This window comes from Pipistrellus hanaki, assembly GCF_964339955.1.
Source record: "Pipistrellus hanaki genome assembly, chromosome: 4".
Lineage (NCBI taxonomy): Eukaryota > Metazoa > Chordata > Mammalia > Chiroptera > Vespertilionidae > Pipistrellus > Pipistrellus hanaki.
The window spans coordinates 93,446,949-93,467,680 of record NC_140506.1 but is presented as its reverse complement, the minus strand read 5'-3'; the positions used below and the strand labels follow the sequence as shown (position 1 = coordinate 93,467,680).

The 20,732-nt window shown below is 44.2% G+C and overlaps 1 protein-coding gene across 3 annotated transcripts in view; it reads right to left on the bottom strand.

Annotated features, from left to right (window-relative positions):
* Positions 1-20,732, bottom strand: part of AXIN1 (axin 1) — a 72,152-nt gene that overhangs the window by 17,499 nt on the left and 33,921 nt on the right. For all 3 annotated transcript variants that reach the window (XM_084880484.1, XM_084880485.1, XM_084880486.1), the window contains exons 3-4: positions 8,530-8,670; positions 74-170 (exon numbers count right to left, since the gene is read on the bottom strand). In XM_084880484.1, coding sequence (XP_084736610.1) covers positions 74-170; positions 8,530-8,670 — 238 coding nt within the window. The remainder of the gene's footprint in view (positions 1-73; positions 171-8,529; positions 8,671-20,732) is intronic.

Genomic DNA, 20,732 nt, shown 5'->3' with positions numbered 1-20,732 from the left:
TGGGCATGGGTCTGAGAGGACTGGTGAGCCTCAAACTCGGACAGCAGGGTGAGAGCTGTGCGGTGGAACTTACGGGAATGTGAGGTAGAGGCACTCGCCCGTTGACCTGGACGCTCTCCTGCATCTCCCTGCGGTGCTGCTTTCGGATCCTGTACGGTGGGATTCCATCCCTGCCAGAGGAAAGAGACAGCCTGGTGTGAGCGCACCCAGAACAGCTCCACAGAGCACAGCTGTGCCGGCTGTACCATGGGCAGGGTCCATGTGGCCTGTTTTACGAAAGGTTCTTACATTTTTAAAGGGGGGGTAAGGAATATGTGACAGAGACAGCATGTGACGAAAGCCTGAAATATTTACTACTCGTTCTTTAAAAAAACATTTGTTGCCCTAGCCGGTTTGGCTCAGTGGATAAAGTGTTGGCCCTCAGACGAAGGGTCCTAGGTTCGATTCCGGTCAAGGGCATGGACCTCGGTTGCAGACTCAATCCCCAGCCCTGATCAATTGAGGGCTGGGGATTGTGTCTCTCACATCTAAAAACAAACACACAAACAAAACAAATTTGCTGACCCTACTTTATTGCCCAGGCAGGATACGATGTGCCTACCTGGGAGTCGACAGGAAACATTTGAGAGCTGCAAAATGGGCAGCCAAAACAATAGATCATAGTGAGAGATTTGCAAGGCTTCGTTTTTCTATTTTCTTCCAGGATAAACTGATCAAGCAGTGTACTCTCTTTGAGGGGTGCTCAAATTAGTTTTCCTGACATAGCTATGAAGATTTAACTCCTGAAGATTATGATAAAAAATATGTCAAATTATATATTGTCTTTAAGATAATTAAATGTACTTATTCAAGACAGATGTCAGATTTAACACATAATTCACTGCATGTATACAATCCCTAAAAACTCTCCAGTCCTTTCCCTGCCATTAAAAAGCTACTCTGGGGCCGAAATCGGTTTGGCTCAATGGATAGAGCGTCGGCTTGGGGACTGAAAAGACCCAGGTTCGATTCCGGTCAAGGGCATGTACCTTGTTTGCAGGCATATCCCCAGTAGGGGGTGTGCAAGAGGCAGCTGATCGATGACTCTCTCTCATCGATGTTTCTAACTCTCTATCTCTCTCCCTTCCTCTCTGTACAAAAATCAATAAAATATATTTAAAAAAATAAAAAATAAAAGCTACTCTGGGGAACACGTGGCTACCAGGAGCTAGCATGTGAAAAGATGCCCACCAAAGCGGATGACTACCATGGTTTGTCTGGGCTCCTGCTTCCTCTCTCTTGAAGGGACCCCAGGTGGGCCTCCCTGCTCTCCAGGGCGCTGTTAATGTCCTGACCCCCTCGACTACTTCCCAAGCCCCGCCCACTGCCAGCACATCATGCTCTTCCTGTGTGGTGGACACAAACATGCAGCCAGGACAATTCTAACCCACTTTAACTGCTGGATGGACTAGGGAAGTTGCCACCTTGGCCCTGGGTACCCAGGACACACTTGGTGAGTCTTGGCCAGCCCCACACCTACCAGGACAGCAGTCTCATGGGGAGGTAGGGCTGCAACATTCTCCCCAGGACCCTGGTCTGGGTGGGAAGGGGAGCTTTGGATCAGGACAGGGCAGAAGGGCAGAGAGAGGCTGTGATGGTCTCTCCGTCCGTTCACCGCCTCAATATCCCTGGTACCAATGATCCAGTGGGTGCAAGGGGACTCAAGGAAAAGTGAGTCAAATACATTTAAAATGTCTTTACATGCCCTCAGGTTTTGTTCAGGTGTCCTGAGCAACCAACTTGTTTGTTTCTCAGAGACTTTCATGGGGCACTTAAAAATCCCATAGTCCTCTGTGGAGGTTAGGCATTATCCTCAGACACCTATGTCCAAATCTACAAACTGCTACTAAGGTGGTCAGTCATTTTTGTCATGAGATTAAAATACTAAGTGCAGTTGCCCCAACAACAATTTCATAAAACACACAATCCTATTTTTTTGCATCTAATATACATTCAGGTGTGTCATAATTTTAATTCCAAATTCTTGACTTTCCTACATTTCTGACCTATTATAAATCAAGATGAACAAAGTATCAGGAGGAAAACATTTTTATTTATTTATTTATGTATTTATTTATTTTTATTTTATTTAATTTTATTTTTAAAAATATATTTTATTGATTTTTACAGAGAGGAAGGGAGAGGGATAGAGAGCTAGAAACATAGATGAGAGAGAAACATTGACCAGCTGCCTCCTGCACATCCCCTTCCGGGGATGAGCCCGCAACCAGTGTACATGCCCTTGACCGGAATCGAACCTGGGACCTTTCAGTCCACAGACTGACGCTCTATCCACTGAGCCAAACCTGTTTCGGCTATTTATTTATTTATTTTTAAAATATTATTTTATTGATTTCAGAGAGGAAAGGGAGGGAGAGATAGCAACATCAATGATGAGAATCATTAATCAGTTGCCTCCTGCACGTTCCCTAATGGGGATTGAACTCACAACCCAGGCATGTGCCATGATCAGGAATTGAATCATGACCTCCTGGTTCATAGTTCGATACTCAACCATTGAGCCATGCCAGTTGGGCCATTTTAAAAAATATATAATATATATTTTATTGATTTTTTACGGAAAGGAAGGGAGAAAGAGAAATAGTTAGAAACATCGATGAGAGAGAAACATCGATCAGCTGCCTTCTGCACACCCCCTACTGGGGATGTGCCCGCAACCAAGGTACATGCCCTTGACCGGAATCGAACCCGGGACCTCTCAGTCCGCAGGCAGATGCTCTATCCACTGAGCCAAACCAGTCTTGGCCAGTTGGGCCATTTTTAAATTTTTATATCTTCCCCTTAGCAAACCTATTTTATTGGCTAGAATTAAGATACTTTTCAAGAAAAGTGAAAATTACCTAGGCAGATTAACTTTTATTGTAGTAACAGAGTATGGGGGAAGAGGAAAACCAGGTGCTACAAATGCTATCCATCTTGGCTTTCAGCAGGTGTGGACATCAGCAAGGATGCAGCTGAATGTAACCGTTTTATGATACTTTACATTCATGGCAGATACTGTTGGAAACCCCAGTAATTTCAAGTAAGAAGTTGCTTAAAAACAACTCAACAGCCGGACCGGTTTGGCTCAGTGGATAGAGCGTCGGCCTACGGACTGAAAGGTCTGGGGTTCGATTGTGGGCAAGGGCATGTACCTTGGTTGTGGGCACATCCCCAGTAGGGGGTGTGCAAGAGGCAGCTGATCGATGATTCTCTCTCATCGATGTTTCTAACTCTCTATCCCTCTCTCTACATCTTTTTGAAAAATCAATAAAATATGTTTAAAAAAAAACACAAAACCTCAACATTTTATCTTCAAGATTCAAAATAAAAAATGAAATGGTCCATGAGAAATACCACATTCAGAAGTTCAACCTGAAGGGACAGATTCATCTAGTGATGTTACTACATGGTCATTGAGACGGAGAGAGCTCAAGACTTACAATGATGGGTGACTGGCTAAGTTTGGTTCAGAAACAGCTTATGATAACCTATCCTGTACACTAAAATTGAGATGTCAGAAAAATCCTTAAGCTAGGCAATGATCTGAATAGACACTTCCCCAAAGAGCACATACAAATGGCCAATAGACATATGAAGATACTCAACATCACTAATCATCAGAAATGGAAATTAAAAGCACTATGATATATCACCTCACACCTGTCAGAATGGCTATCATCAATAAATCAACAAATAACATACTGTTTTCCATAGTGGCTGCATGAGGGAGAAAAGGGAACCCTCATGCAGCCACCATGAAAACAGTAGAGAAGGTCCTCAAAAATATAAAATAGAACTGCTTTATGACCTAGTAATTCCAGTTCTGGATGGAGATATATATATCCCAAACACTGATTCAAAAGCATATATGTACCCCTATGTTCATACTAGGATTATTTACAATAGCCAAGACAAGGAAGCAACCAGGTGCCCATAAATAGATGAATGGATAAAAAAAGTTGTGATATGCCCTAGCCGGTTTGGCTCAGTGTACAGAGTGTTGGCCTGCGGACGCATGGGTCTCAGATTCGATTCCATTAAAGGGCACGTGCCTGGGTTGCAGGCTAGGTTCCCAGTAGAGGGTGTGTAGGAGGCAGCCAATCAAGGATTTCCTCTCATTACTGATGTTTCTATCTCTCTCTTCTTCTCCCTTCCTCTCTGAAATATATATATATATATATATATATATATATATATATATATATATATATATATATATTTTTTTTTTTAGGTTGTCACCTAACTGGTTTGGCTCAATGAATAGAATGTCAGCCTGCGGACTAAAAAGTCCCAGGTTCAATTCCGGTCAAGGCATGTACCTTGGTTGTGGGCACATTCCCAGTAAGAGATGTGCAGGAGGCAGCTGATCCAAGTTTCTCTCTCATTGATGTTTCTAACTTTCCATCCCTCCCCTTCCTCTCTGTAAAAAATCAATTTAAAAAATATATATAAAAGAAAAGCAGTGTGGTTTATGATTATATGTTTTTTTAAAAAGTTGTGATATATGTATACAATGGAATTTTACTCAGCCATAAAAAATAAAATCTTACCATTTGTGACAGCATGGATGGACCTAGAGGATATTATGCTAATTGAAATAAGTTATTTAGAGAAAGACAAATACCTTATGATTTCACATGTGTGTGGAATCTAAATGACAAAATAAACTAACTAAAAATAGGCTCATAGATACAGAGAACATACTGATGGTTGCTAGAGGAGTGGGGCTTGGGAGATTAGGTGAACAAGGTGAAGAAATTTAAGATTCATTACAAAACAGTTGCAGGGATGTCAAGTACAGCATAGGAAATATAGTCAATAACATTGTAATAATTATGTATGGTGCTATGAAAATATCAGGGGGAATAGTTTGTAAAGTATATGATTGTCTAACCATTATACTGTACACCTGAAACTAACACAAAATAATACTGACTGTAAATTATAGTTGAAAAATATTCATTTAACAAATATCGATTAGATTTCAACTACTACTGATTGGTTTTGAAGGTTGAAAAAAATATTCAAAAATATTTACAGATGAGATAAAAAACAAACAAACAAACAAAAAAAACCCACAAGTAGCAGGTGCCCTAGCTGGTGTCTCAGTGATGAGAGTGTTGGCCTGCACACCAAAGGGTTGTGGGTTCGATTCCCAGTCAAAGGCATGTACATGGATTGCAGATTTGATCCCTGGCCACGGTTGTGGTGCATGTAGGAGGCAACCAATCAATGGGTCTTTCTCACATCAATGTTTCTCTCAGTTTCACAAAATCAATGAAAAACTATCCTTGGGTAAGGATTAACAACCACCAAAAAAATACATATATACACTCACAAAGACAGGCAAACGAAAGGTATGAACTATAAAAATGGCATGTCAAGTGGGACACTATTTTTTTTGTTGTTGTTAAACCCACAATTTATTTATTTATTTATTTAGAGGGGGTTTAATCAATATTCTTCCATTGAGTTTTAGAGAGAATGGGAGAGGAAGAAGGGGGAAAGGAGAAGGGAGAAGGTAGAGGGAGAGACATTGATTAGTTGCCTCCACAAACACTCCCAGACCAAGGCCAGGAATCCAGCCTACAACTAAGATACATGCCCTTGACCGGAACTGAACCCAGAACCCTTCAGTCCGAGGGCTGATGCTCTACCTACCCACTCAGCAAAACCAGCTAGGTCAAGTGGGACACAACTTAAAAGTATGCATTCGCCCAGCTGATATGGCTCAGAAGTTGAGCCTTGATCTATGAGCCAGGAGGTCGTGATTCAATTCCCAGTCAGGGCACATACCTGGATTTTGGGCTCAATCCCCAGTAGGGGGCATGCAAGAGGCAGCCAAAAAGTTTTTATTTTTTAAGAAAAATGATCTTAAATATGTTGCATGCAATAGACATTAATATCTCAAGAAAAATGATTTTAAATATGATGTTACATACAATAAACACCAATTATTCAAGAAAAATTACCTTGTATATAATATTACATGCAATAAACATTAATATTTCAAGAATAAAAGGATTTTAAGTACATAATAATATTACCAAAACTGTACTAGCATAGTATGATATCACAAGTTATAGGAAATATTAAAAATCTGTAAATAACAGGATTACTTCTATTATTTTCTAGAATATTCCCCCTTCCCAGCCCCCCCCCTGCTCTATTTTTGTTCATCCATTTATGTTGTTCATTATATACCGCATATGAGTAAGATCATGTGATATTTATCTTTCTCTGACTGGCTTATTTCACTTAGCATGATGCTCTCCAGTTCCATGCTGTTGCAAATGGTAAGAATTCCTTCATTTTTACAGCAGCGTAATATTCCATTGTGTAGATGTGCCACAGTTTTCAAATCCACTCATCTGCTGATGGGCATTTAGGCTGTTTCTAAATCTTAGCTATGGTAAATTGTGCTGCTATGAACATAGGGGTGCATATATCCTCTCTGATTGGTATTTCTGGTTTCTTGAGATATAGTCCTAGAAGTGGGATTATTGCGTCAAATAGTCCTTATTTTCTTTCTTATTTAATCTATAACTCCTCAAATTTTTCATATGATGAAATAGGCTGGATGGAGAAGTCTCCCTGTGACCAGCTGACAGCTTGTTGCTCTAGGCCCTATGAGGTCTCAGTCTTGGGGGGAAATACGCTGTGTAAGGTATATTCTATAGCTTTCCCCTGCACTCAGTACTTTTCCACTGTGCCCACTTGGGGCTCCTGTCCTCTTTGCAGTTTTCCTATTATTCTCATTTCAGGTGTCACAAGAGAGAGCTAAGGGGCCAAGAAGAGCAGCTTTAGAGTTGGCTCCCTGCAGCCTGCTGCAGCTGCATCCAGCTTAACTGTTCATTCCCACCCACATAAGAGACATAGAAATACCTGCCCTCCCTACTCTTACTTGCTTACACTACTTTGGTCTCAACCCTTCTGTTCACAGGTCTAACAATAAACTTTGCTTTTTATAAAAAATATATTTTATTGATTTTTTACAGAGAAGAAGAGAGAGGGATAGAGAGTTAGAAACATTGATGAGAGAGAATCATCGATCAGCTACTGGGGATGTGCCCACAACCAAGGTACATGCCCTCTGACCGGAATCGAACCTGGGACCTTTCAGTCCGCAGGCCGATGCTCTATCCATTGAGTCAAACCGGTTTCGGCCTAAACTTTGCTTTTTAATTTCATTTGGCCTGTTCCTCTCGGCATTGACCTAACACCCTGCAGTCAGTGAGCTCACACCTACCTGCTCAATGTCACAGCCAAAGGCTTTCTGGCCCTGAGGCTGGAGGGTGTCCAGGAGGCAGCCCCCACCCCTAAGGCCCAACCGTAGACAAATCCTTCCTATCAGTGCTGGTCAGATAGCAAATGGCAAAAGTACCAAAAGCTGGGCAAGTCTGACATCATGGGCAGCAGGGTCAAGACCCCAAATGACTTTAGCAGATGGGACAGGCGATGCCCTCATCTACTAAGACGGTGTTTGACACCATCAAGCTTCTAATGTGCACTTGTACCGCAACAAGCCATCTGCCAAGGTGAAGGAGAAGGTGTCAGAAAACAGGTACTTTCCCACAAAAGGAGAGGATGAAAGATCTGCTGTCAGCACAGAGAACACAGAGGCTCAACGTGGCTGTTTGTGGTCACTGAGACCTCTTGGACATGCAAAGCCTCAGTTGAAATATCCGGGCACTGGGCCAGCACACAGAACCAGCTGCACCAACTTCCTCCCTTGCTTGCATCTCCCTGTCTCCCCATGGTGAGATGACAGGGGACTGCTCACCTATATGACAAATTCTAAACTTAAAAAACTGGTAAGAGCATAACAGTGAGAACAAGAAATGCACCTGCACAGCAGTGCAGCCCTCCAGGGCAGGCAGTCACCCTCTGCTTGGCTGCTAACCAGTGCTGATCTTTTAAGCAAGCCCCACACTATATAAACCAAAGAGAAAAACAACCGAAGTGCTCTAGCCCAGGCAGCCCTAAAATTTGTCTCCATGTCCCCCCATGGTTTCTCCTCTTTCAACGGTTCCTGTAACTTCGGCCTTGGAGAAGAGCAACTAATGCAAAACTCAATTCTAGTTTATATTAGGATTTTTAAAAAAAAAAAAAAGTTTGTATTGATTTCAGAGAGAAGAAGGGAGTTCAGAAACAGTGATAGGCTACCTCCCGCATGGTGCCCCCCCCCCACACACACACTGGGGGTCTAGCCTGCAATCTAAGCATGTGCCCCAACTGGGAATCAAACCAGTGACCTCCCAGGACATAGGACAATACTCAACCAACTAAGCCACACTTGCCAGGCTATGTTAGGATTTTAAACACCACTTCCTACAATGCAGCTTGTCTGTCTGTATGTCAGACGCACGAACACCAAGTTGGGAGAAAGGGCACAAGTCACTTTCCGTCAAGATAAAGCCCCAGCTCGGACTGGCACAGCTGCCGTGCTGCAGGGGGGCTGCACTCACCCAGGCAGGGGGGACTTACACACTGCTGTCAGTGAGGGACAGGCTGTCCGCGTCGCTGGAGAGGCTCTGCTGCTCGCTGTCATTGGTGCTGGTGGCTGGAGCGAGGGCATAGCCAGAGTTGACATAGTAGGGGTTGACAGGCTCCCGCCAGGATCCGTATCTGCAAAGAAGGAAGGCACGTCAACAGCAGCCCAGCATCCTCTCCTGCTAACCCACGTTTTCAGAATCATATGGCTATCCTTCTATACGAACTACAAATGCAAACAACTCAAGAAAAGCAAAAAGGGCTGGCACCTTCCTCCCGCCTCCACCCCCGTGGGATCGGGTAGGCCCCGGCATCATCCAGGTCTTTCCTCTGTGGTGAAGTGGATGTGAAGTGAACGCACAGGTTATTATTTGGATTTGCATTTTCATGCATGTAACTAGGAACATGACACAGCTGTTCTGCTTGTCCTTCTAAAGAGCAGCCTTATTTGCTGCAAAGTACACCCAACCTCCTGGATGTTCCAGCAGCGTCAACCCTCGCCCACTCCTTGTGCAGGCCCACTTCAAGGCAGCCAGAGCTCCTGTGCACAGGTCTGAGAACCACATGGAATGGAATGGAAGGGATGGCGGGGGAAAGCACCCAAGTTTAACAGAGTGTTCATTCTATCCTCCAGTCACTCCCTGGGTGGCATTCACCTCCAATTGTCATGTGATTAGCCAGAAAATGACTATTTTAGTTAACAGTCAGGTTGGCAGTTTTGGTTGTCGTTTAAATTCCTCCCTCTGTAAGTTACCCATTCATGGCTTTTGCCCATTTTCTACTGTGCTGATTATGAGTTTCTTAGTGATTTTTAAAAAATTGTTTTTAGCCAGGACCGGTTTGGCTCAATGGATGGATAGTCGGCTTGGGGACTGAGGGGCCCAGGGTTCGATTCCGGTTGAGGGAATGTGCCTTGGTTGCAGGCATGTCCCCAGTAGGGGGTGTGCAAGAGGCAGCTGATCAATGACTCTCTCTCATTGATGTTTCTAACTCTATCTCTCTCCCTTCCTCTCTGTACAAAAATCAATAAAATATATATTTTTTAAAAAATTGTTTTTATTGATTTCAGAGAGAAGAAGGAAGAGGGAGTTGGAAACATCCTATCTAATAAAAGGGTAAAATGTTGCCCTGACAGGTTTGGCTCAGTGAATAGAGCATTGGCCTGCTGACTGAGGGGTCCCAGGTTCGATTCCAGTCAAGGGTATGTACCTTGGTTGCCGGCATATCCCCAGTGGGGATGTGTAGAAAGCAGTTGATAAATGTCTCTCTCTCAATCTCTCATTGATGTTTCTGGCTCTCTATCTCTCTCTATATCAATACATTTTTTTAAGGTAATATGCAAATTAACCATCACTCTGTTATGAAGATGGTGGCACCCAGCCTCCCGGGGGGTGACTGCTGACAGCCGGTAGCATGAGCGGCCTGGCAGAAGGCTTGCTTCGTTGCTGTGGCAAAGAGGCAAGTGTGCCGCGGCCAGCCATGGATGGGCCTCTGGGCTGAGGAGAGCTTTGGGCAGCGGGCACCCAGCGGCCAGGTCTCACAGAGAGCTACTGGTGCACAGATTTGTGCGCAGGGCTACTAGTCAATAGTGAGAGAGAATCATTAATAGGCTGCCTCTTGCATGCCCCCCTACTGGGGATTGAGCCCACAATCTTGGCATGTGCCTTGACCAGGAATTGAACCAGTAACCTCTTTGTGCCTGGGTCCATGCTCAACTACTGAGTCACACCCAGCTGGGCTCTTAATGATTTACATTGGTCTTTAAATATTCTTACTATTGACCTCTGGCTACATATAAAAAAATATTTTTTTCTCTCTAAAGTCACTTAAAAAAAATCCTCAACCAAGGATATGTTTATTGATTTTAGACAGCTAGGGAGAGGGAGGGGAGGCGGGAAGAAGGGAGGGAGAGAAAGAAACATCAATGAGGGAGAGAAACATCAATGGGGCAGAGAAACATCAACCAGTTGCTTCCTGTCCATGCCCTGACTGGACATTGAACCTATACCTGCAACCTTTTGGTGTATGGGACAACACTCCTACCAACTGAGCTAGCTACCCAGCCAGGGCTAAAGTCATTTTTAAAAAATATTTCATTTATGTTAATTTTGGTCACACAAAATGTTTTATTTTTATGAAATCAGATTTGGAAACCTCTTCTTTTATAGATTTTTCTCCAATCTTACATAGGTAGGCCTTCCTCATTCCAAATTATAAATTTATTCTTCTATTTATCTTAATTTTAAAAATTTAGATCTTTACCTGAAATGCACGTGGATGTAAAATCTACCTCACTTTCTTGCATCAAAATGGAAAGCCAGTTGTTAACACTAAATACTGAATTTTTCTCTGTATTATATCTGGACTTCCCTCATACACATATCTATTCTAGTGTCTACACTGATCTAGCTACACGTCAGCTTTCCTGACCCCTCACTGCTGTCCTTGGCCTTGTTCCACCACCACCTCTTCTTCATAGACTGTCCTTGAATAGCCACCTCTGCCAGGCCTCTACAGGTCATGATGAAAGTGGGATAGCACTAAGGTTATCTGAAGGGCCCGTGTCTGTGTAGGAGGCTGGGGTTTTCATGCTGAATGCTCAGTGAGGTGCACAATGGGCCCCAGTCGTAGTCCCTACAGCCCCAGCCTCACTTCTGATTAGAGTTGCTGCTCACAGTCCTTGAGCCCTTGCTGTACTGGTGATTGACAGGCTGTACTGACTGCCAGGACACGGGATGTGTCACCCTGTCCTTCGGACTTCAGTGTCCTCAGTGTAGAAAGAGGAGAGACCAGATTGCTTCTAAGCTGACAGAATCCTTATGGACAACCATTGCTTGATGAACAGAACCTTTTGAAAGGCACTTTTATTAATGAGGCCGCAGGATACCCTGATACCATGGACACCTGTCACGCAGGCTATGTGGAGTTGGGCTGGGTCAGACAGTGGGTTTGGAAAGCAGGCCCACAGAGGAGGGCCATGTCGCCTGGGGGTCTCGGCAAGAGCAGCACCTGAGTCCACAAACCCAAAACAGTGCCAACTATGGTCAGTACTCCTCCTCTTCCAGCCATCGAGGTCACAGCAATGGACAGTAAGTAGGCCATGTAAGTTACCTACCAGATCAGGAAGATGTTCATCATTCTAGCACCACAGGGGGGAGCAACACCCAGAGGTGTCAGTCACTAACCAACACACACAGTATTTCTGACCCACCCCATGTAGCCCGAGGACATCCTTGGAGGCCTCCAATATGTTCCGGCCCAGTGAGGGCAAAGGCAGGACTATGAGGCTCTTAGGGAAGCATCATGGCCAGAGTTACAGGAAGGACAGGGATATCTTCAGGATGTGGACAGTGTCCCTAGGTCCTATTTACACCTCCTTGTCTAGACTGTATCTGACACAGAGCACAAGAAATGATATGCAATGTCACCTTCTTTGCTTTAAAAATCAAAAACTCAGTTTTTTAAATGACAGTTATTCTTCTGGCACTTAAAAAATAAAACCACCAATATCGTCACCCAACAGCTACCGTATTGAAATTCAAATTACAGGCTAAGTGCTGAACTGTTTGTTTTTCAGTTTCCTTTTTGCATTTAAGGAATATTACACTCTGGTAACTTTGATCAAACAAACAAAAAAATTTGAATTAAAGAGAAAAAGGTGTCACAGCACGGAAGCCCGAGCCCACAGGTCATACTGCAGAGCCCCACCCCCGCACACGGCCACCTTCGCCTCCCGCCACGGGACAGGAATGAGGTCAGCACAGGACCAAGTCTCAGACTTCGATGCGTCCGGTATGTCTGCCTTCCTCCTCTGACAGCTCCCAGAAAATTCATCTTCACGGTGATAAGCAGGGAAAACATGGATTTTTAATTTTCTATAGTATCCAGTGCAGATCAAATCCCACTATGTACATGCACTCCAAGTTCAGAGAGCAACGGGAAGAGAAGAAAAGGAGGAAGCGCTACCCATCATCTGTTCACTTTTTTTTTTTTTAAATATATTTTATTGATTTTCCACAGAGAGGAAGGGAGAGAGATAGAGAGCTAGAAACATCGATGAGAGAGAAACATCAATTAACTGCCTCCTGCACCCCCCCCACTGGGGATTTGCCTGCAATCAAGGTACATGCTCTTGACAGGGATCGAACCTGGGACCTTTCACTGAGTCAAACCGGTTCCGGCTCTGTTGACCTTTTTAAAGTTCTAAACAGAGAAGGTGGCTCTTGGGACAGGTTAGTGCTCACTTCTTGTCATGAAAACAGAACCGCTGGGCCTTCACTGCAGGCTGATGTGACAAAGAAAATTCGGACTTAGTGAGGTGTGAGAGGAAATGTCAAGTGGGAAACTCCAGGATCAGAGGTGGGAAGGAAGTGTGTGTGCGTGCGTGTGTGTGTGTGTGTGTGTGTGTGTGAGTGTGTGTGTGTGAGTGTGTGTGTGCTGATGTGCAGACACAAACTCCTACATGAATATGGGCACAACAAATATGGCAAACTCTTCAAGTGGTGCATCTAGGGAAACATCCAAAACAAGCATGTTCCCCAGGCCCGTTTCACAGAGGAAAGCCTATGCTGACTGCTCTCTGGCTACTGTTCACAGGACTTGCATTTTCCATCCTTTTACACTTAACCTTTCTATATTCTCTTACTTTTGTGTCTTTTGTTAAGATCCAGTTTAACAGTTTTTTCTCTTAATTGCATCACTTTGTCCTGCTGCACTGAGTTTGATCACTGAACGTGGGGCACCATCTTAACTTGCTTTCTGTTTGTCACTGGTTCTATTGTTCGTTCTTCTTGCCAGCTTTTTGAATATTTTTCATGTTCCATCTCCTCCAATAAAGTAACCCTTTTACTATTCTGATAGTGATTCCTGTAACGATTACAATAGGTAGCCTTTATGTATTAAGTCCAATTAAATGCATTTACCTCTTCCAAGGCAACACAAGGTTAGAATTTCCTCCCTTCACCTTCCTCACACACTGATGTGCTACTGGTATCCTGCATTTTAATTCTATATATGTCCTAAACCTCACAAGACATTATTATTACTGTTTTACCAACTGAAAGTCAACTAGAGTTACCCCATAGTGACCAGGCGTTTCTACCTGAGAGCATTTTCCTTCCGCCTGAAGAACATCCTTAGGTATGTATCTCCTTTAGTAAGGGGCTGCTGGTGACAACTCTCTGTGTTTGTCCGTCTGAAACAGTCTTTATTTCCCCTTAATTTTTAATTTTTTTTTTTTTTTTAAGAGAGAGAGGAAGCCCTAACTGGTTTGGCTCAGTGAATAGAACGTTGGTCTGCGAACTGAAAGGTCCCAGGTACGATTCCAGTCAAGGGCATGTACTTTGGTTGCAGGTACATTCTCAGTAGAAGGTGCGCAGGAGGTAGCTAATCGATGTTTCTCTCTCATCTATGTTTCTAACTCTCTATCCCTCTCCCTTCCCCTCTGTAAAATATCAATAAAATATATATATTTTTAAATTTTTTTAAATGAGAAAGAGGAAGGGAAAGGGAGAGAGAGAAATATCAATGTGAGAGAGAAACACCAATTGCTTGCCTCCCATACACATCCCGCCTGGATATTGAACCCTCGACCCTTAGGTGCATGGGATGACGTTCCAACCAACCAAGTACACCCACCAGGGCTCCCCTTCATTCTCTCTTAAAAATAAATAAATACATTATATATATATATATATATATATATATATATATATATATATATATATATATATATTTTTTTTTTTTTTTACCGATTTCAGAGAGGAAGGGAAAGAGAAGAGATAAAAACATCAATGATGAGAGAGAATCATCGATCGGTTGTCTCCTGTATGCCCCCTAGAGAGGATCAAGCCCACAACCCAGGCACGTGCCCTTCACTGCAATCGAACCTGGGACCCTTCAGTCCGCAGGCCGATGCTCTATCCACTGAGCCAGACCAGCTAGGGCTCTTCTTCATTCTTGAAGGACATTTTGACTGAATTAGAATTCTAGGTTGTTGGTTCTTTTCAATTTCTCTGGAACCTTGTGCACTACTGGTGGGAACGTAAAATGGCGCATAGTATGGCAGTTTCTAAAACTTAAAACAGAATTACCGCATGATCCAGTAATCTCACTTCTTGGTATGTATCCAAAAGAACAGAAAGCAGGGTTTCAAAGAGATTTGTACACCCAGACACTTCAAAAATACCAGCTGCCAGCTTGTCCATCTTTCACTCCTTGGAAGGGAACAAGCCCTACCCACCATACGGTTGCTGGAGGCAGGTTCTCAGACTGCCCACTCCCAGTGCTAAGGCTAAAGCGAGTATTATTCCCCTACCTGTAACTCATAATGGCTATGATCTTGCCACAAGCCAACGGAAACAGGCAGTCAACCCATACAATATTGATCACTAATCGAAAGGCCTAACTCTGGCTTCTTCCACTGGCCCAGGAATGCCTTTAGAGCTATTTCTATGGAAAAGGTTCAGGCCATAACTGCACATTGACAGTGTTGTGTCTTCAATGTCCTTTAACCCGGACAGGCCACCAGTCTTCACCCTACTGACCATGACATTCTCAGGAATCCATACCAGTTGTTCTGCAGAATGTCTCATTGTTTCCTTGCTATGAGATTCACATGAGGCACTTTTGGGAGGAACATGAAAGAAATGATTCTGTGTCACATCAAGAAAAACATCATGTTGACAGTTCCATAATGGAAGCAAACCAAGTGCCTGCCAAGTTTTTCCACTCTAAATTTATTATTTTTCCTTTGCAATTAATAGGCATTCATGGAGAATGTGCATACTCTATTAACACCCAGTGATTTTCGCTTTCCTCCTTCCCTCCTTCCTTCTCTCCCTCCTTCCCTCCCTCCCTCCTTCCCTCCCTTTCTTCCTTAATACATCCTATTGATTTCAGAAAGGAAGGGAGAGGGAAAAAGAGAAACATCAATGATGAGAGAGAATCATTAACTGGCTGCCTTCTGCACATCCCCTACTGGGGATCAAGCCCACAACCCAGGAATGTGCCCTTGATAGGAATCAAACCTGGGACCTTTCAGTGCGCAGGCTGCAGGTGTATCTACTGAACCAAACCAGCTGGAGTACCCAGTGAGTTTCTAATGTCATCATTTGATTATTTGGCATTTATATCAGTGTGGACTGTCAGATTTTTATTTATCCAGTAGATTAGATCCATTCCTTTCATTTCTGTTTATACCTGATCATGGCCCCATCTGTCTATGAACATTTTTTTTAATTTTAAAAAATATATTTTATTGATTTTTTACAGAGAGGAAGAGAGAGGGAGAGAGTTATAGAAACATCGATGAGAGAGAAACATCCATCAGCTGCCTCCTACACACTCCCCACTGGGGATGTGCCCGCAATCAAGGTACATGCCCTTGACAGGAATCGAACCTGGGACTCTTCAGTCCGCAGGCCGATGCTCTATCTACCGAGTCACGCCGGCTAGGGCATGTCTGTGAACATTTTCTTGTTCCTGTTCGCGCCTAGAGCCCACACCTTAAAGGACTGGCCTTAGCCATGTTCCCGCCATAGCTCCCCTTCCATACCCGTGTCCAGGGAAGGGCTCTGGCACCAGATGGGCCGAGGACAGTCACTGGGCAGACAGAAACCTGGGACATCACCACCACTGGCTTCCAGAAAGGTAAACCAAGAAGAGGAGTGTGGTTTGGACTCTGGTGTGTGTTGTCCTGTATCCCAAAAGAGAGGATACACGGCCTTCATTATCTCGTGGACAAAGGGGAAGAGGCATAAACTACGCAAGAGAACTGAACACTGGCACACAGCAGAGAACCTGAGTGCATAGCCTGCTACAGGGGCCGAATCTGACATGCCCAGGTCACTGCAGTGACCAGAAGCCTCCAAAGCAAGTGTCAGAGGGTCCCATAAAGGAGGCAAACAGTCCCTTCTGAGCCAGGTATGTTGTGATATAGAGGCGTTTCTCCACCCATCTTTTTTTGTTGTTTTGTTTGTTGTTTAGGGTTTTTTGGTTAATCCTCACCTGAGGACACTTTTCCATTGATTTTTAGAGAGTGGAAAGGAGAAGAGACACAGAAAGAGAAAAGATCGATGTGAGAGAGACACACTGACTGGTTGCCTGCCGCACGCACCCCAAATGAAGTGGGGATCAAGCCTGCAACTGACCAGAATCTAAACCAGGACCCTTCAGTCCAAGAGCCGATGCTCTATCCACTGAGCAAAACCAGCTAGGGCCAAAGGGTGATCATATTATAGTCAGCACAAGTGTACGGCCACCTCACCACAGACTCTGGTAACATCAAGTGTACCTTACTGTTTGATCTTCCTGAGAAGAAGTGTGGAAAGGAGCGGAGGAAACAAGTACTCATTGAAAGAGAGTCAGGAATAAGGCACCACTTAGCAGACAGCCATCTGGTGTGGTGTGCAGGGACCAATGGCCGCAGCCATGATGAGCACCTCCAGACTGAATGACTTGTCTACATTATCCACTGACTCAGACTCTGCAGAATTGCCATCAATTTGCCATGGAGCCGGCAGACATACAGGCAAGAACAGCATTGCATGTTACCAATCGTCTCCTGCCGGAAGCAGCTTCCAAAGACACCACCGTTTCCTGGAGCCTGGTCCTCACTGAGACCTGACCGACAGCCTACATGCATAGGAGCCCACACCTGTCACTGCCCCATGGAAGCAAACAGCCGAGCTCTGTCCAAGCCTTTAGAGAAATGAATGCTGCTGTACCCTCTGGTCCTAAAAGCCTACATTCCCCTATCAAGGCACACAAACTGCTTTTGTAAAAACAGCTTTGCATAATTAAAGTGGACAATGTGATGATTCTGATGTATGTTAACTACACCCATGAAACCATCACCAAGACCAACATAATGAATGCATTCATCACCCCATAAAATTCCTTGTGCACCTTTATAATTCCTCTGTCCAGTCGCCCTCCACTCCCACCACTCTCACTTGAGGTTACTTTGCACCTTTTAGAATTCTGCATAAATGGCACCACACAGGGAGTGCATGTTCCCTTTTGGGGGGGCTTCTTTCACTTGGCACATGGATTCTGCGATCCATGAAGGGCACTATCTGGGCCAGTAGTCATCCTTTCTGTGCCAGGCAGTGCTCTGTGATACGGAGGCTTGTTTCTCCACCCGCCCAGCCATGGCCACCGGCATAGTCCCTAGGGCTGAAGGGACATACCTCTCACAGGACAGTACTTCACACTGGCAGGACCAGCACCCACATAGCTCTGTCGCTCTCCCAGGAGGATGTGGGAGTCTAGACCCAAACCTGGATGCAGGGCTCCAGACCACAGTTCTCTTCTACTACTCTCAAGGAGCCGCCACTGAACCAAAAGGTTATCATCCAGAGACACCACCGGCCTTTGGACCAGCGTTACTCTCAAGCCTGACCCTTAGGAAAAAGAAAGGAGGCTGTTTCCCAACAAAGCAATTTGCTTCTAGAGCTCTGTCTTCTCACAATATAATCTTCAAAACCATGAAGAAATGACTAAGACAAAGGAGGCAGAATAGTTAGAACACTTCATTTCAAATTAGTACAAAATGGCCCTACGTGGTTTGGATCAGTGATAGAGCACTGGCCTGTGGACTGATTTGATTCCAGTCAAGGACATGTACCTTGGTTGCAGGTTCCCTGGCCCTCACCCAGGTAGTTTCAAGAGGCAGCCAATCAATGCCTCTATCTCACATCTATGTTTCTCCCTGTCCCTCCCTCTCCCTTCCACACCCTAAAAATCAATGGAAAAATATACTTGGGTGAGGACTGTCAGATTAGTACAAAATGCAGGGTGAGATGAGCTTCTGTTTGTTTTGTAGCAGCAGCGATGACTTAGGTGCATGTTGCCTGCGTTCACGCACACATACTATCACTTCTAAAACAAACAGCTTTGCATCCAAAGGTAAAAAAGTTTACACTAAAAAACGAAATAAAAATCAGGTCAATGCCAGCTATAAAAATCTCTATTTTATGTCCTCCATGCAAAATCAGGAATTTGGCCTTTATGCAAATGATCAGCCAAGGTTAATAAACAACTCCTCCATAAAGCCCCCCATTCACTACACTTACATATCCATTGTGAGCTCTATTTAGACTTGGGGTCACTGTTAGGGGCAGGAACAAGTGATGTCAGAAACTGAGCAGACCGCTTCCACTCATACATGGACTCTTACTGCCTCTATGATAAAGCTGAGGTAATACAGGATGGGAGGAGATAAAGGCTGAGAAAAATAAGTCACCTGGTTATACCAGAGGCAAGCTGCCTGCTTGGCTATCATGATACCTGTGCCATGAGGTCACTTCGTGGCTTCACACTCGTGCAGACTTTTTATTTATTTTTATTATACAGCTGGAGCACCCTGCCTGCCACTGTGAATGAACTCTGAATTGCACAACACATCAAAGGCCCATTATGTCAAATCAAACAGGATGTGTGTTCAGTAGAACAGGCACAGCACAGCACAGACTGAGTCAGATGGCTGCTGGGTGGCCATCCTCATTTGTCCCCTCCAGAGGTGGACAGTAGAGAATGCTGGCTCTAAGCAGCTCTCAGGGCCACCACCTGCCAAAACTGACCTTTCCTTCCTTCCCTGCAAAATAGGACGACAACAGTTGCTTCACAAAGATTCCAAGAGTTACGAATAGCATACACGGAGCACTTGCTGGCATATGATAATAGAAAGCTCTCAACTCAGACTGGCAATCACACGTCAGTCAGGGCACACTGTCCCTAGCACCGAGTGGGAGAAGAACTAGGTATTAAAGGCTGCAAGTTGCAGTTAAATCCCACACTTCAAACTAGCTTTCTGTAAGAGTCAATACAACCCAATTAGAGGCTTTAGTCAGGACATCCTACTTAGGGGAGCCTAAGCTCACGACTGGAAAGGGTCACTGCAGCTGGTATGACAGTTGTAGAAGAGAAGGTACAGGTGGTTCACACCTGGTATCATTTTTTAAAAACATGGGTTTTTTTTGTTTGTTTGTTTTTAAAATATATTTTATTGATATTTTACAGAGAGGAGGAAGGGAGAGAGATAGAGAGCTAGAAACATCGACGAGAGAGAAACATCGACCAGCTGCCTCCTGCACACATTCTACCGGGGATGTGCCCGCAACCAATGTACATGCCCCTGACCAGAATCGAACCCGGGACCCTTCAGTCCGCAGACCGACGCTCTACCACTGAGCCAAACCGGTTTCGGCTAAAAACATGTTTTTATTGGTTTCAAAGAGAGGAAGGGAGAGGGAGAGAGAAACATCAATGATGAGAGAATCATTGATCAACTGCCTCCTGCTCGCCCCCTTTTGGAGATTGAGCCAAAACCCGGGCATGTGCCAGGACCTAGAATCAAACCGTGATCTCCTGGTTGATAGGTGGAAGCTCACCCACCGAGCCACATGAGCCGGACTGGTATCTTTTTCTTTGCCGTAATTCTCACATGTAGCTACACTACTCAAACCAGTAACACTTTAAAATCTAGATAAAATAGTGATAACTCTGAGCAGTGGGCCATCAACTCATATTTTTGCTTACTGACTTTAAAAATATATATATATTTTATTGATTTTTTACAGAGCGGAAGGGAGATAGAGAGCCAGAAACGTCAATGAGAGAGAAACATCGACCAGCCGCCTCCTGCACACCCCCTACCAGGGTTGTGCCTGCAACCAATGTACATGCCCTTGACTGGAATCGAACTTGGGACCTTTCAGTCCACAGACCGATGCTCTACCACTGAGCCAAACCGGTTTCGGCTGCTTACTGCACTTTTAAAAAATATATATTTTATTGATATTTTACAGAGAGGAAAGGAGAGGGAGAGAGAGTTAGAAACATTGATGAGAGAGAAATATCGATCAGCTGCCTCTTGCACACGCCCCACTGGGGATGTGCCCACAACCAAGGTATAAGCCCTTGACCGGAATCGAACCTGGGACCCTCCAGTCCGCAGGCCGACGCTCTATCCACTGAGCCAAACTAGCTAGGCAGGATGCACTTTCTAATTTCCTGCACCAAATTTATTTCTCTCAGGCAAACCTTATTTTATTATGCTTCACAGATGCTGCCTTTTTTTTTTTTTTTTTTTTTTTTTTTACAAATTGAAGGTAAGACCCTCCACCAGCAAAATGATTATGACTCATCAAAGGCTCAGTAGTGGTACACATTTTTTTTTTTAGCAATGAAGTATT